Genomic DNA, 13,867 nt, shown 5'->3' with positions numbered 1-13,867 from the left:
GCAGCTCACAGCCATCTGAACTCCAGTTAGTTCTAAGGAATCTGATACCTTCTCTGTCTATCAAGGGCACCAGACATACGGTGGTGCACAGACAAACACGCAAGCAAACAGCCATACACATCAAATAAAAAAAATGTCTTAAGTTTATGATTCTCATTTTAACTCCAGGTCCTTCCTTAGATCACTGGGTTATATTGGTTTCCTTATCCTGATGACTGATGTAAGGCTTCAGCCACCAACACCGTCCATCTGTGGAAGATTCAGGTAAATCCACTTTCTTAAGGATGCTTGTGTCCATCTATACTAGTTTGTCAGGATTTCGAAAGCTAAGCTAGATTTAAAGGATTGGAAAGAACCTTAGAACAAAGATTTGTACCAGGCATAGAGGCGCCTACCTTTGATTCCAGCACTCAGGAGGCGGAGGCGGAGGCAGATGCAGGAGAATCTGAGTTCAAGGCTAGCCTGGTTCTGGAGTGAGCTGTAGGACAGCCAGGACTACATAGACCCTGTCTCAAACAAAAGAACACAGCATATATAAAGGATGTATGTATGTCAGGTAAAGAAACGATCAGGCTATAATAGTAAGTAAAGACATCATGAAAGCCAGGTGGAGCGGCCCCCGCACTGTGATCCGTGCCCAGAAAACTCAGGCAGATAAGTTGGAGACCAGTCTGAACTAACAAAGTCAAACCCTGTTTCAAACAAAACAAAAAATCCAGTGTATAAACATACGTTTTATTTTTTTAAAGAAAGATTTATGTATATGAGTGCTCTATCTGCAAATAGACCTGTAGGCAGGTAAGGGCATCAGATGACATCATGAAGAGCCACCATGTGGCTGCTGGGAATTAAACCCAGGACCGCATTGCCCTTAGCTGCTGAGCCATCTCTTCAGCCCTCTATATGTTTTAATAACATATACACATTTTATTTACATATGTAAACAAATATGCATATATGGTGCTAGAGAGATAGTTCTGCATGTAAGAGCACTGGCTGCTTTTCCAGGGGACCTGGGTTCAATTCCCAGTACCCACACGGCAGCTCACAAATCCAGATCAGTCACGCCCACAGACACACATGCAGGCAAAATAATAACTTCTAAAATATATATATTCATACTTAAACTTTTGCTACTAAAATACTGAAAATAAGCCCATACAATTTCCCATAAGCAGCAGAGATCAGAAAAAGGGGTAGAAGTGAGACTTTGCAGTATAAACCTTTTGATACAGTCCCAAATCTGAACCTATGACTACATTAACCACTGAAAAAAACAACCCTTTTTATGATACCAGCCACAACTTCCCATCCTAGGCTAAGCTGTTGCAGGAGCCATTTCTGACTCGTGAAGGTGAATGAGGACCATGGTCACACTGTAATGCCTTTACATGGAGGCTTTATTGTTAATCATTTACCTTATAGTCTCAGAAAGAACAGATTAGCTCAGTCCAACATGATTTGCAGTTGGCAAAATCTAGTGAAGCAAGTGTTCTGATTGCTAAGGATTTAATTTGGGGGCTTTTAATACTTAGCCGTCTAACACTCCGAACATAATCCAGAACAATGCGTCATCCCTCCTTGTCACTTTAATACCACACCTACCGCCCTTCATTTCGGAAGTATCTTCATTAAATATGATTCCGGAGGACAGGTTCCTTGGAGCATATAGCCATGAGGACAGTGCACAAAAGAAAACTGAAAATAAAACTCTGTATGATAATTTACTAATCTAAGGAAACAAAACCTTCCAATATATTAAGAAATAAATCCAGTTACAAATGCACTAGTAGGTCTGTGTGGAGGCTCTGGCGGAGTAACTGAGAACAGCCAGTTATTTACAAGATACACAAGCAGAAGGGTGCACCTAGCCCAGCACGGTCTCAGAAGCCAAAAGTGTTCTCTCCGCTGTAGGCCACATACAAGAATCCATCTTCATCTTTTTCCTTCTCGTAAAGCTGTCCCATAGTTAGGCTTGAAAGAGAAAAAAGAAAAAAAATTATTGAGAATTGAGTCCAGGTATCAAGAGGAAAAGCAAGGCCTAAGGATAAGGAGCTTTGTGGCTGGCAGTGGAAGGTAAAAATAATTCAGGTACCTGCTGTGAGCTGCAATCTGCTCTACTGAAAGAAAACAGACGCCTGGAAAAATGAAGACAGGCTGAGGGGTAGCTCCATGACAGCCCTAGCCTAGCAGCACAGGGCCCTGGGGTAAATTTCTAGCAGCACAGAAAGAGGGCAGAGATCACAACAAATTAGGATCCAGGCACACCATGTGCCTAAAAATCCCAGCGCTCATGCTGAAGCCTGAAAGAAAGCCAACTCCTTGGAGATGGAAGGGATCATCCCCACACCATGAAAGACCCTGGTCACAGGGAACACATCAGAGTATTTATTTGAATAATTTATAACTCAGACCCAATGTCAAAGATACAGGTGGAGGGTTGGGGATTTAGCTCAGTGGTAGAGCGCTTGCGCAAGGCCCTGGGTTCGGTCCCCAGCTCCGAAAAAAAGAAAAAAGAGAGAAAAAAAAAGATACAGGTGGATCCCGACTATGAGCACTCTTAGGCTACAATCCCGAGTCCTTGAGATCTTGTACACAGAGATCCTTACACACAATGCAAAGCTCCCACGGTATCTAGGATCCAAAGAAACCTTCCTTAGGCCAGGGATGTACTTCAGTGGTAGAGGGCTTGCCCAGCTGGGGTGAAGGCCTAGGTTGGATCCCCATTATTTCAAAAGAATAAAATGTAATAAGACTGTTCAAGCTTCCAAAGAACCTCCAAAAATAGGATTCCTTAAACTAAACATGTGGGTGGAAAACCAGCTTTCGTTTTGCTGTGAAACAGACTGCATGAGAGCTAAGGTAGTTCCCTGCCAGGAAACTGAGTTGTCTCAATGAGAGTAGTAACACCTGCTGCAACCACATACAAGCGCTGGCCCTGTGACCGCACTGATGAAGTGCGACCACAGTGGCAGGTCAACCAGGACCAGCAGTCAGATGCTGACCCAAGAACAAGTGCCTGTGCCACCCACCAGTTGTTTAAATATGGACACAGCAGGGATGGCACTCAGCTGGTAGAGTTCTTGCATAGTATACGCACAACATGAGTTCAGACCAGACCCCATCCCGCCCCACTGCATAAAAAGCCTAGGAATGAAGGCTCAAACCTGTAATCCCAGCACTGACAAGGTTGTAAATTCAAAGTCACTTGTGGCTCCATATCAAGTTCTAGGCCCGCCTAGCTGCGTAAGACCCCGTCTCCAAAGCAACTAAATGTATTGAATACTAAGGACCAAGGCGGGGAATAAAGAGGGGTTCGGGGTCTCAACTCTGAAGTGATGATCCCTCCTTGCCTTTGCCCCGTGTTGGCCTGAGACCAGTTTGTAAACAAGAGACAGGACACATTAATCAAGGAGGAATCTTTGCTTTCCTTTTTAACTTCCTACCCCATTTGCAAGCTTAGTGAGTGGCTGTACATGTAGATTAATAAGTAATAATGTTGCGGTGAATATGGATAAAAAAGCCTGTTGTCTTCTCCAATCACAACAGCTCTCGATGTGAGGCTCCCTTAATCCAGAATTTCTGAAATAACTGACTCTCTGGATGGGCCGGAGAGAGGACTCAGCAATTGAGAGCACTGGCTGCTCTTGCAGGGGACCCAGATTCTGTTCCCAGCACCCACATGGCAGTTCACAACTGTCCAGAAATCCCCACAGTTAAGGTAAGAAAACCCTATATGGTGACTTCTCAAACAGAAATCACCAGCCTTATTCAGCAACTGAAATGTGGCACCCGAAGTGAGATGCACTAAGTGGAAAAACACAAGATTTCACAATAAAGCAAGTTTGGTTACATGTTGAAATGACAACTCGTGTAGACCAGGCTGGCCTTGAACTCAGATCCTATGTCTGTCTGCCTGATGCTGAGATTAAAGTTTCCCTGCTTTAACTTGTTGAGTATTACAAAACTACTTGAAGTTTAAACCCTACATGAGGTTTGCACACTACCTGGACAGTGCCGTGTGGAAGGGAGCAGGCTCCTGAGAGCACCTACGGTGTTGATTTTCAACCTGGGCTGCCTTTGACATCTCTAGAGAGCTTTATAAGCATCTCCACGATTGAAATCAGGTATCTTGTGGTGCGACCCAGCTCCTCCCCCAATCTGTGGCCTGGCTATCCTGGATATTGAACTGCAAACAGGGTTGGCTTTGAACTCAGATCTATCTGCCTCTGTCTCCTAAGTGTTGGAATTAAAGGTGTGCACCACCACCTACTAAAAAAACATTATCTCCAACCTGTACTGTCTCCAAGGGAATAGACAGGCAGGCCCATCCCAATGACTAAACACTCAATCCTTGTACCTTCAGCAAGGATCTTCCTCAGAACAGTGCTCCTCATACACACTAACAAATGTTCCATCAAATGAAGCAGAAGCAGGCAACACTGACCCTGTGCAGGAGAGAGTTTGTAGCAGAGGCAGACATATGCCAGTCTAGGCCATGTTCTATAAACCTCAGGGCAGATGACCTTTCCTCTCAGAGTCAAGGCCTGAGCACCTGCACGGAGCTGGCTGTCGGAGTGGTCAGGAGACCTAAAGCACAGAGGCAGCTTTAACATATCTGCCAGGCAAGCTGCCCAGACCTGACCTGCTGGACTCTTAGCTCAAGTAAGTCAGATGGCGATTCCATACTGGGAAGTGTGTGTAGGAGACACTCCAAGCCTTCAGCACAAGGCATTCTAGTGCTGCAGCATCTGGAAAGTAATGCTATGGATATGGGGCACTGCCACCTTCTAAACTCCTGATTCTGATGAATTAAGAAATGGAAAATGCCAATGGCAAATGCAAACCATGGAGCCAATCTAAGGTGAGATGACTTCTCGTCTCAAGTGCTAAGTAAAATGAATCCCAGTTATTCCCTGAAGGCTGCTCCCTGTGCCTCCATTCAGGCCACAAAGATCCAGGCAATGTCATTTCTCCAGTGGAGGAACTGACCAATAAATAGTAAAGTCAAGTCTCAGTAAGAACCAGGTGCGGCATTCACTGACATTAGCTTCCTAATAGCCTGTGAACTGGAGAATCGACCCAGGGCTCATGTGAGCACCTAGTTCCAGTGGAATTGCCTTGACTCTCGACCAGAGGCAGGCCGTGGAGGCGTGAGTCGTAAACAGGCTGGAGTGATGATGACACCTGGCCGGCCATCTGCCATGCAGCTCAAGTGCTTCCCAGTCTTTCAGCAAAGCAGGACACTGGGGGGGAGGCAGGGATCAATGACCACCATCACGGTGAACCCTGAAAGGCGCTGGGTGTGAAGTCAAAGTTGAACAGGACCCAAACCAAAATACACTGAGCTGACTACTGCTTCCTGTCAGATGTTTCTCTGACAATCTTCTTCCACTCCTCTAAAACACACCTTTTCTTCTAAAACAACCATCTGTGTTGTGTGTATGTCCAGGTAGGGACAATCTGTGTGATCAATATGAGTTCCGGAGACCCAACCCAGGCCATCAAGCTTGGGGCAGCACTTTTACCCGAGGCACCTTCACCAGAGCATTTCTGAGGAGCGTTTACCAAGAAATGACAACTGTTTATTTAAGCACTTCTCAACAAAAGATGGACCCTAAGACATCTTACCAGCCTCGAGACTGAGAAACAACCAACCAGCCACCACCTTGGACAGCACTGGTCTCTCTAGGCCAGGCTGGTAAAAGCTGGAGAATGTATTCTATAATACACTCCTGGTTTTATTTCGTTGTTTTATTTTTGAGACAGAGTCTCTATGTAGCTCTGCCAGTCCTGGAATTCACTATGTAGACCAGACTGGCCTTGAACTCAGAGCTCTACCTCCCTGTCTCCTGCACTAGGATTACAGATGGGCACAACACTCAGCTTCCTGTTTCTACTTTAAACTGCTCTAAACAAAGAACAAAGACTATTAACAGACCTGGGTTTCCCCTCTACTACCATGACTGGGAAACTTGTAGACCAATGTCTGTCTCAGTTCTGTCTGAATGAAGGCATAGTTCCTTCTCTGTGTTGAACCAGATTGTTGATGTAAGCACTTAAGTGGAAAACTCAACTTTCTAAAGCTGCATAAAACAGGCAGTCGTGGCACAGACTGGTAGTGCATGCCTTTAATTCTAGGAGGCAGAGGTAAGCAGATGTCTGAGTTTGAGGCCAGCCAGGCCTACATGTTGAGTTCTAAGACAGCCAAGAGGTATGTAAAGAGAGTCTCAAAAACAGGAAACAGCTGAGACCCCAACCCCTTTTCTTAAGAAACAGGAACTCAAAAACAAAGGAAATAAAACTTACAGGCTTGCCTCTGCATATATACAGCATTTGTATTCAATACTAAACTACTACCCCAGCACACTCCATGCTTAGCCCTGGGCTCAGCTCTAACTGTAACCAATTTGCTCTATTCAACCTCCAGCACTGCTCCTCTGTAGCCTGTCAATCATGGCAGGATGCAGCAGGGCTCCTGCAGGCCCAGATTCCTTCCTTCTCTTTGCTCATTTCCCAAGCCTCTGTGCAAGTTACAAACACTGCACAGAGGTTGAAGGAGGCTCCAGGGTTCTCTGAGAAGATGGTGAAGCTGAGTCACCACCAGCTTTAGGGAAGGGACCCCGCTGTACTTTCCTTTGGGCTCTGATGGATGTTCCCATTTGCATGGGTCTGAAATGCCACATGCCTCTTTTGTTTATACCCTGATCTGGATTTGGGTTTTGGTGGAGGTCTCACTGTATTCTCCTAGTTGGTCTCCTCCCGCCTTATCCTCTGGAGAGCTAGAATTACAAGTGTCTATTACCTCAAATCTGGCTAACAAATACATTTTGTTTTGTTTTGTCTTTCCCCCCCAAAACAAGATTTGTCTGTGTCCTAGAATTCACTCTGTGTACCAGGCTGGCCTTGAACTCAGAGATCCACCTGCCTATGCCCCCCAAGTGCTTGGATTAAAGGCATGCAGTCCACTCTGCCCTGGCTCTAAAACCTTTTTGTTTAAAGCATGGTCTTTCTACATAGTCCTGGCTATCCTGGAATTCACTGCATAGAGTAGGCTGTTCTGGAACTCAGAGATCAACCTACATGCACCACCACAGCCCAGCAACAAATGTTTTTTAATAAAACTCTGATAAATACAGATTGGCCTGTAGGGCAAGAAGTCAATAACTGAGACCTTAAGTACTAAAGGCCTTGGTGCTCTGTCCTGAAGAACCAGAATTTGGTTTCTGGGGTTCTGATCACTCAGTCCTAGATCATGTCATTCAGATGTAACCTGCTTTAGGGCACACTCAGCGGACTAGAAAGGCAAACAGGAGAAATAAAAATGGTTGTGTGTGGTTTTCTAGAAAGTACCTGGACTGAAAATGGCTCTGATGCAGTCTCTGTTGTTCCGAGAACCACTTCACTTCCAATCAATTTATACTTCAGAGACAACAGGGAAACGGGTGATGGCACATCAGCCATTTCGATCATTAGAAGCTATGGATCCATTAGAGGAACAGTAATTTCTCCAGAAGCCTGCTCCATTTCCTTCTACAAATGTACCAGGGAGCTGAGTATGTGACTTAGTAGAACACCTGCCTGGCAAGATCCCTGAACTGGACACCCACTGCTGACCACTGTGCCAGGACAGGCATTAAGGACACTACACCAGCGCCATTGGGTCTAGTTTCCTACTTCCTCTCCAGAAGAAGGAAAGCAGAATCACCAAGGTGCTGAGCAAGGTCTAGATGCTATAAAGGATCTACTTCCTCTCTTACCTTACCCCACAGGTGCCCCAGCTTCCTCCCTAGTAAAGTCCACAGCCATCAACACACTACCCAAGAGCCACTGAATGAAGGCAAGGGGGCCAGGGAGGACAAGACCACCAGGGTTATTATACGTGCTGACAGACAGGCGGCTCTGACTTTTCTCCTGTCTCCTCAGGCCAAGCATTTTCTGGCTTTACTGAAGCTTCCACTATTCTCCTGTACTTCCTCTCTACCAGACATCAGAAATAGGTAGTAGAGATTTACAAAGAAATTACACCAAGAGAATAGCCATTCTTTCACCTTCAATAGAAATAAGGTGTGAAATTTGATTTAAGTCTCTTTTAGAACTTTCTTTTTGGGTCTAGAGAGACGGCTCAGAGGTTGAGAGCACTGGCTGCTCTTCCAGAGGTCCTGAGTTCAAATCCCAGCAACCACATGGTGGGTCATGACCATCTGTAATGGGATCCGATGCCCTCCCATGTCGCATGCCCTGAAGACAGCGACAGTGTGTGTACTCACATATATAAAATAATAATTTAAAAAAAAAATGTTCTTTTCTATCTTCCTTTCTTTCCTTCTCTTTCTTTCCTTTTTTGAGACAGGACCCCACTGTATAGTTCAGGGTAATCTTTAATTCCCAATCCTCGTGCATCAAACTAAGATGCAGATGCACGCACACGCCAGTGTCCCAGACCTGACATCTTCTGTAGTTTCTAGTGAATCGTGTTTCCACAAACTAGGTTTGTAGAAAAATCCCCAAACCTAGTTTAGGTCACTAAAATAAGATGCAACAACAAGGGATTCACACTGAGGAGACACATGAAGACTGAAATCTGACTCAGGGTTTTAAAACCACCAATCATTAGTGGGAAAGGAGTAACCACGTGCCAGCCAAGCTAGTCTATTTTCCTTTCTACAGGGGAACTAAAGCCAGGCTGTGAACTACACCAAAAGTGCAGACTATAATGGCCCCTGGCAGAGAGAAAAGGGACCAGTGAACATGAATCAGTAGACAAGACCCTCACTGCAGGCCTGTTCTACCTATGGCTTAAGCCCTAGAAAGTTCTGAATGACTTCTGAGTAATCTGTCCAGGGTATGGGGCTTGCACATGTGTATGTGGAAGCCAGAGTCAACACTGGGTATCCTAGTCAACTTCTGGGAGGCTAGAATGGATGCATGTTAAGGTCCAGACTGGGGTCTGGGGAGTTAACCTAGTAAAGGCTTTGCTTTGGGGTCATGAGAACCTGAGTTTAGATCAGTAAGCTCAAGGTTTAGTAAGAGACCCTGTCTCCAGACGTATGCTAGAAGGCTTAATAAAGTAAAAGCTCTAGTCAGCAAGCCCTACAACCTGAGTGCTGAGTGCTCATGTGGAAGAGAATCAACTCCAGATGTTATCCTGACACACACACACACACACACACACACAAGCACAAATAACTCCAGACACTCTTGTAAAACAGCAGGCATACATTGTGCCCCGGGGCCTTTCCCTAAAGCTATAGATACACAAACTGAGTTTGGATCAGCGCTGAGAGTTGTAGCACACACCTTTAATTCCAGGGAGGCCGATAGGCAACTCCCAAGTTCAAGGTCATCCTGGTCTAAAAAGTGAGTTCAAGGACACCCAGGGCTACAAAGAGAAACTGTCTTGAAAAACCAAAAGAAAAGGAAGGAAAGGAAAAAGGAAAGAAGGAAGGAAGGAGTTGTAGTCAGAACTCTTTTAAAGAGTTTTTATACCTCCCAAGGTTTGGGTTTTTAAGTGACAAATGGATTTCTAAGCCAGAGGCCCACTAGTAAACTCCTCTTACCTGGACTGTGGGACTGTCTTGTCCACAAACAAGAAGATGGCCTTCTCAGAAGGAAGCTGGATCCTTTTCCTGATGATCCACATGAACTGAGCCACAGTGATGTCAGATGGGACCAAGTACTTCCTCTTGTCAATGCCAACAATCTGAGAGCCGGAGACTTTTCCACGATCACCTGGCAAATCAAGACAGGTCAGAAGCTGAGGCTGTTCTTGAGCAGAACGACAATTGCCTGGAACCCACAAAGGCTCAGGCCTGATTTCCAGCACTGTGGATAGAGAGGGGAGGGAAGGGGAGCAGCTGGATTGCTCTGGCCTCACAGTCTGATGAGCATAGTTTGTGTGGACAAGAAGTGTGTGGGAAACGGCAGGCGAGGAGTAAATAAATGTGCCCCACAGCATAAGAAGCCACTATGGAGGTCCAGATCTGAGTGATATCCCTCATCTCTGACCTCAGCATTTATAAGAGAAACACAGCTACAATGCTTTCTAACTTTTTCTCAAGACAGGGTCCCAGATGTCCTGGAACTCACTCTGTAGACCAAGCTGTCCCAAACTCAGAAATCAGGCTGTCCCTGCCACCTGAATGTTGAGACGGAAGGCTGGGGTTGGGGATTTAGCTCAGTGGTAGAGCGCTTGCCTAAGAAGTGCAAGGCCCTGGGTTCGGTCCCCGGCCCCGGAAAAAAAAAAAAAAAAAGAAAAGAAAAGAAAAAAGAGACGGAAGGCATACACCACCCTACTGCATGGTTAGCTTTCTAACATTTTATCTAGGCAGATGAAAGATTGATGTTTTCATCTGTAATCTTTTAATCCACGATCTGAGAAGAGATCCACACTAGTAGAACATTAAAAGCCCAAGAAACAATGGAAAGCATGGTCGAACTAAGGGGCAGTGCTCTACAATCGCAGTGACCCAGGAGCCGAGATTTTCATTTGGCCTGTTGCTTCTCTCTGAACAGTTAACATTTGTCCTCCTACTCTCCTCAGAGTACTGTTTACAAGCACAGCACTATAATAACAAGACTTTATGCCCTTCAAAAATCAATAATATCAGAAAAAAAATCTCCCCAACTAGGGCAGAGAGCAGAAATAAAGCAACATACTTATTGATTAAAGGCAAAACGACAGCATTTCAGATTTACCAGTCAAGCAAAGGTGGCAGAATCAGAGTGACGAGAAACTAAAAGTTAAAGATGGTTATCCTGAGACTACGCTACCAGATCCAACATCAAATGACAGTCTCCACCATCATTCCCCAAAGTGGTAGTGACCTGTTGCCCTGTCCTAGAACACGGTTCCTTACATAATTGGCGAGGGAGCCTAGAAGCTGCAAGCAGCTTACTGCCCTAGATCTGAAGATTCAGCACTGATGCCCCTGAACAGCACCAGCCCCTTCTTCCCCAAGCTTGGGCCTGAGGAAGCCCAGGCTGTCCGGTCTCTGGCTACACCTTGAGACCTTAACTTCTCAACTGTTGCGCGGCCTAGCGCGCCCTCTCGACACCTCTCCAAGACACTAAGGGTGACAGCAGGGTGAGGGGGCGGGGAGTCCACACTCACCGGAACCCTGTCGGGGTATTTCGCTCTGATCTTCGCGGATTCCACGCATCTGTGTTCTGGGAAAGAAGTAAATCAGGCTGACAATCGCCACCTCCCCGCCAGTCGGCCCCCCGCTGCCGGAACCCCATCTTCCTGTCCGCCCTTCGCCGCCCGCAACCTGCGTGCGTCCGCCCTGAGTCCTAGCCCCCGAGTCCCTTGCCACAGATCCCCTCAGGAACTGCCAGCAGGATCCGCGGAGGGTGACACGGGTCCGTGGGAGGCGCTAGGCTGCCGGGGCCTTGGCGACCCAGCGGGCCCCGCAGGGCGGAGGGAGTGGGGGAGGGGCCGCGATTTGGGGCCCGTCCAGGCCTGCCGCGCTTACCCAGCGAGTGGTCCTCCTTAAACATCCACTTCATGGCGGCGGGAAGCGACGGAGCCGGCTCTTTGAGCCGCAGACTTCGGCGAAGCGACCACAACAACAACGGAGGCGGCGGCGGCAGCGACGACTACTCGGCAGGCGGGACTTCCGGCTGCTGGAGCCTAGCAACCGCCCGGGGCGGGGCTTCCGGCGGGCCTGGTAAATGCATCAGGGGGCTACGATTACGTGAGGGGGCGGGGCCTAAGAGGAGACCTAGGAGCTCTCCTGGAAATGGAGACTGACATAGGTGGCTGGTGAGTCTGTAAGAGACAGTGGAGACTTGAGGAATTAGTGACTGGAATGGAGTTTGAGGATTGTGCGTGATAGGCAGGTTATGGCTCATGGCTTGGAACGCTTATAAAGGGCTCTGGTAGGGGAAGTCTGGGGCTTTGGGGAGAAATGAATATTAATTTTTGGCTGGGTGACAAGGCAGTTCAGCATTGAGGGATAACCAGTTCCAAACACTGTGTGGCAATGAGTTCTGGTGACCACCTAGAGGTCTAGTATAGGAGTTATCGCACCTAAAGTCTGATTTAAACAAGTTCCATTTTCCTCTACTCATGAATACATATTTTAAACATTCATAAACATTTATGAACAAGTACTACAGATAAGCATTTAGTCAACTGACTAAATGTGATCCCTGATCACAGAGATTCTTTATCAGACTGTCAGAGGCGAAGTGTGACTGGGAGTATTCCTCTGAGAGCTGGTCACGAGACATCCCTAGGCGACAGTGGGAGTGGCTCAGCACTCACCCCGAACTGTGGGTGTCACCAGCCCTAGGAATAAACCTTAGCCAAGTCGTAGCCGAGTCATCCTGGAAGTCTGCTCTGGGTCACCATCTGTTTATGCACCGGTGAGCACAGAACATGAACATGCACTTAATCGGGCACGTGACCACGTGCTTATGATCTGCCGCATCTGTGGAGCTGTGTTTGAACTTTGTCATCCTTCATTACCTACAGTCGAAATTCCTGATAGATGCTGTGGCTATAGCTTCATTCTGAAAGTATTTTGTTATTTTCAACTGCGGGAGGGCAGAGACTCAGGGCTCAGCGGGTAAAAGCACTTGGGGCTAAGCCTGCCAGACTGAGTTCAATCCCTAGGACCCAAGTGACAGAGGAGAACCTACTTATAAAAGTTATCTTCTAGCCTCAAGGCATGCACTGTGGAAAGTCTCCATACACATACCCACCCAGCTGCACACAAGATAATGAAAATCCGTTTAAAAAAATGCAAATTTAAAGACGGTTAAAGGCTGTGTGTCTGAGCAACTAGGTGTTTGTCTTCTGTGAAATAAAAAAGTCCCTTGAGTGTTACGTTGCAGACATAACAGAATGCTGTTCTGGAAACCAGGAGAAATCCCATGAGCAAAACAGACAACACCCATGCTATAGCAGAGTTTGCATTCTCTTGGAAAAAGACCAAAACTAAATGTCAGGTAATGACAGGTGATATTTAGAAAAGTAAAACAGAGTGGATGAGGAGAGCATGAGGCACTGGTGGGGTGGAGGGTTGTTATACAAATTGTCAAAAGCTAGGAACACAGAGAACCCCATGTGATCAGAGCTAAATAAACAAGTAGGAGTATGGCGAGAGACAGAGCTGAACGATCTGGAACAAACCGGTGTTTTGAATTGCCTGCTGACAACTCGAGTTTTATAATGTGATAAGTGGGGCTTTTAAGAAGATCTGTAATACATTGAACATTTTTTTTTTTTTTTGAGATGGGGCTTCCCTATTTAGTCCTGGCTGTCCAGGAAATCACTCTGCAATGCAAAGAGATCTAGAACTCAGAGATCCACCTGCCTCTGCCTCCAGAGCGCCGGAACTAAAGGCCTTTGCCACCATGCCCAGCTCATTCAGGCATGTTTTAAATGATCAGGTTAGCCTGGGAACAGGAGTGTAGTTCAGTGATAGAGCACACACAGGCCTGGATTTAATCCCCAATATAAGAGAGAGAGAGAGACAGGAAAGAAACCATTGGGCTTAGGAAGTAGAGGACTTCATGCTTTAATCCTTGAGTTCATTCCCTAGAAACATGTAAACCACCCTGGTGGTTTATACCTGAATTCTCTTTCTTGTTTGTTGTTTTGTTTGTTGAGATGATTTCTCTGGATAAGAGCCCTGGCAGTACTGGAACTCCGCTTGTAGAGCAGTCTGGCCCTGGACTCAGAAATCACCTGCCTTTGCAGGAGGTGGAGGTAAGAGAGTTGGAATTTCAAGATCATCCTCCAGTACACATCAAGTTGAAAACCAGCCTATTTCAAATATATTTCTTAGGGGCTGGTGAGGTGACTCAGGTAATGATGTTTGCTGCCAAGACTGAGGACCCTGAGTTTTGTGGCTGGGAC

At 46.4% G+C, this 13,867-nt stretch overlaps 3 protein-coding genes across 3 annotated transcripts in view; 1 reads left to right on the top strand and 2 right to left on the bottom strand.

The window, feature by feature from the left end:
- The window catches only part of Adat1 (adenosine deaminase tRNA specific 1), a 34,093-nt gene extending 33,799 nt beyond the window's left edge, over positions 1–294 (top strand). The window contains exon 10 of the mRNA XM_032887926.1: positions 169–294. Within this exon, the coding sequence (XP_032743817.1) occupies positions 169–268 (100 nt within the window). The 3' untranslated portion in view covers positions 269–294. The remainder of the gene's footprint in view (positions 1–168) is intronic.
- A 422-nt stretch (positions 295–716) lies between these two features.
- LOC116886167 (gamma-aminobutyric acid receptor-associated protein-like 2) lies at positions 717–10,001 on the bottom strand. The gene is made up of 3 exons (XM_032887539.1): positions 9,923–10,001; positions 9,561–9,825; positions 717–1,974 (listed from the first exon to the last, which is right to left on the bottom strand). Exons 1-3 carry the CDS (start codon positions 9,999–10,001, stop codon positions 1,884–1,886), a joined length of 435 nt encoding a protein of 144 aa, XP_032743430.1. The 3' UTR covers positions 717–1,883.
- Positions 10,002–10,465: 464 nt separating this feature from the next.
- Positions 10,466–11,634, bottom strand: Gabarapl2 (GABA type A receptor associated protein like 2). The gene is made up of 2 exons (XM_032887803.1): positions 11,475–11,634; positions 10,466–11,169 (listed from the first exon to the last, which is right to left on the bottom strand). Exons 1-2 carry the CDS (start codon positions 11,506–11,508, stop codon positions 10,895–10,897), a joined length of 309 nt encoding a protein of 102 aa, XP_032743694.1. The 5' UTR covers positions 11,509–11,634; the 3' UTR covers positions 10,466–10,894.
- Positions 11,635–13,867: the final 2,233 nt, after the last annotated feature.

This window comes from Rattus rattus, chromosome 17 (assembly GCF_011064425.1).
Source record: "Rattus rattus isolate New Zealand chromosome 17, Rrattus_CSIRO_v1, whole genome shotgun sequence".
Lineage (NCBI taxonomy): Eukaryota > Metazoa > Chordata > Mammalia > Rodentia > Muridae > Rattus > Rattus rattus.
The sequence above is the reverse complement of the archived record's forward strand: the minus strand, read 5'-3'. Positions and strand labels throughout refer to the sequence as shown.

What these genes read in the sequence shown, in the direction of transcription:
- LOC116886167 (XM_032887539.1), bottom strand. Translation starts at nt 10,001, where the DNA reads ATGAGGGATATCACTCAGATCTGGACCTCCATAGTGGCTTCTTATGCT. An exon ending in TTATTTACTCCTCGCCTGCC is followed by an intron (nt 9,826 to 9,922) that starts GTTTCCCACACA and finishes CTCTATCCACAG; the next exon opens with TGCTGGAAATCAGGCCTGAG. An exon ending in AAGACAGTCCCACAGTCCAG is followed by an intron (nt 1,975 to 9,560) that starts GTAAGAGGAGTT and finishes TTCTCTTTCAAG; the next exon opens with CCTAACTATGGGACAGCTTT.
- Gabarapl2 (XM_032887803.1), bottom strand. Translation starts at nt 11,508, where the DNA reads ATGAAGTGGATGTTTAAGGAGGACCACTCGCTGG. An exon ending in TAAGGAGGACCACTCGCTGG is followed by an intron (nt 11,170 to 11,474) that starts GTAAGCGCGGCA and finishes CTTCTTTCCCAG; the next exon opens with AACACAGATGCGTGGAATCC.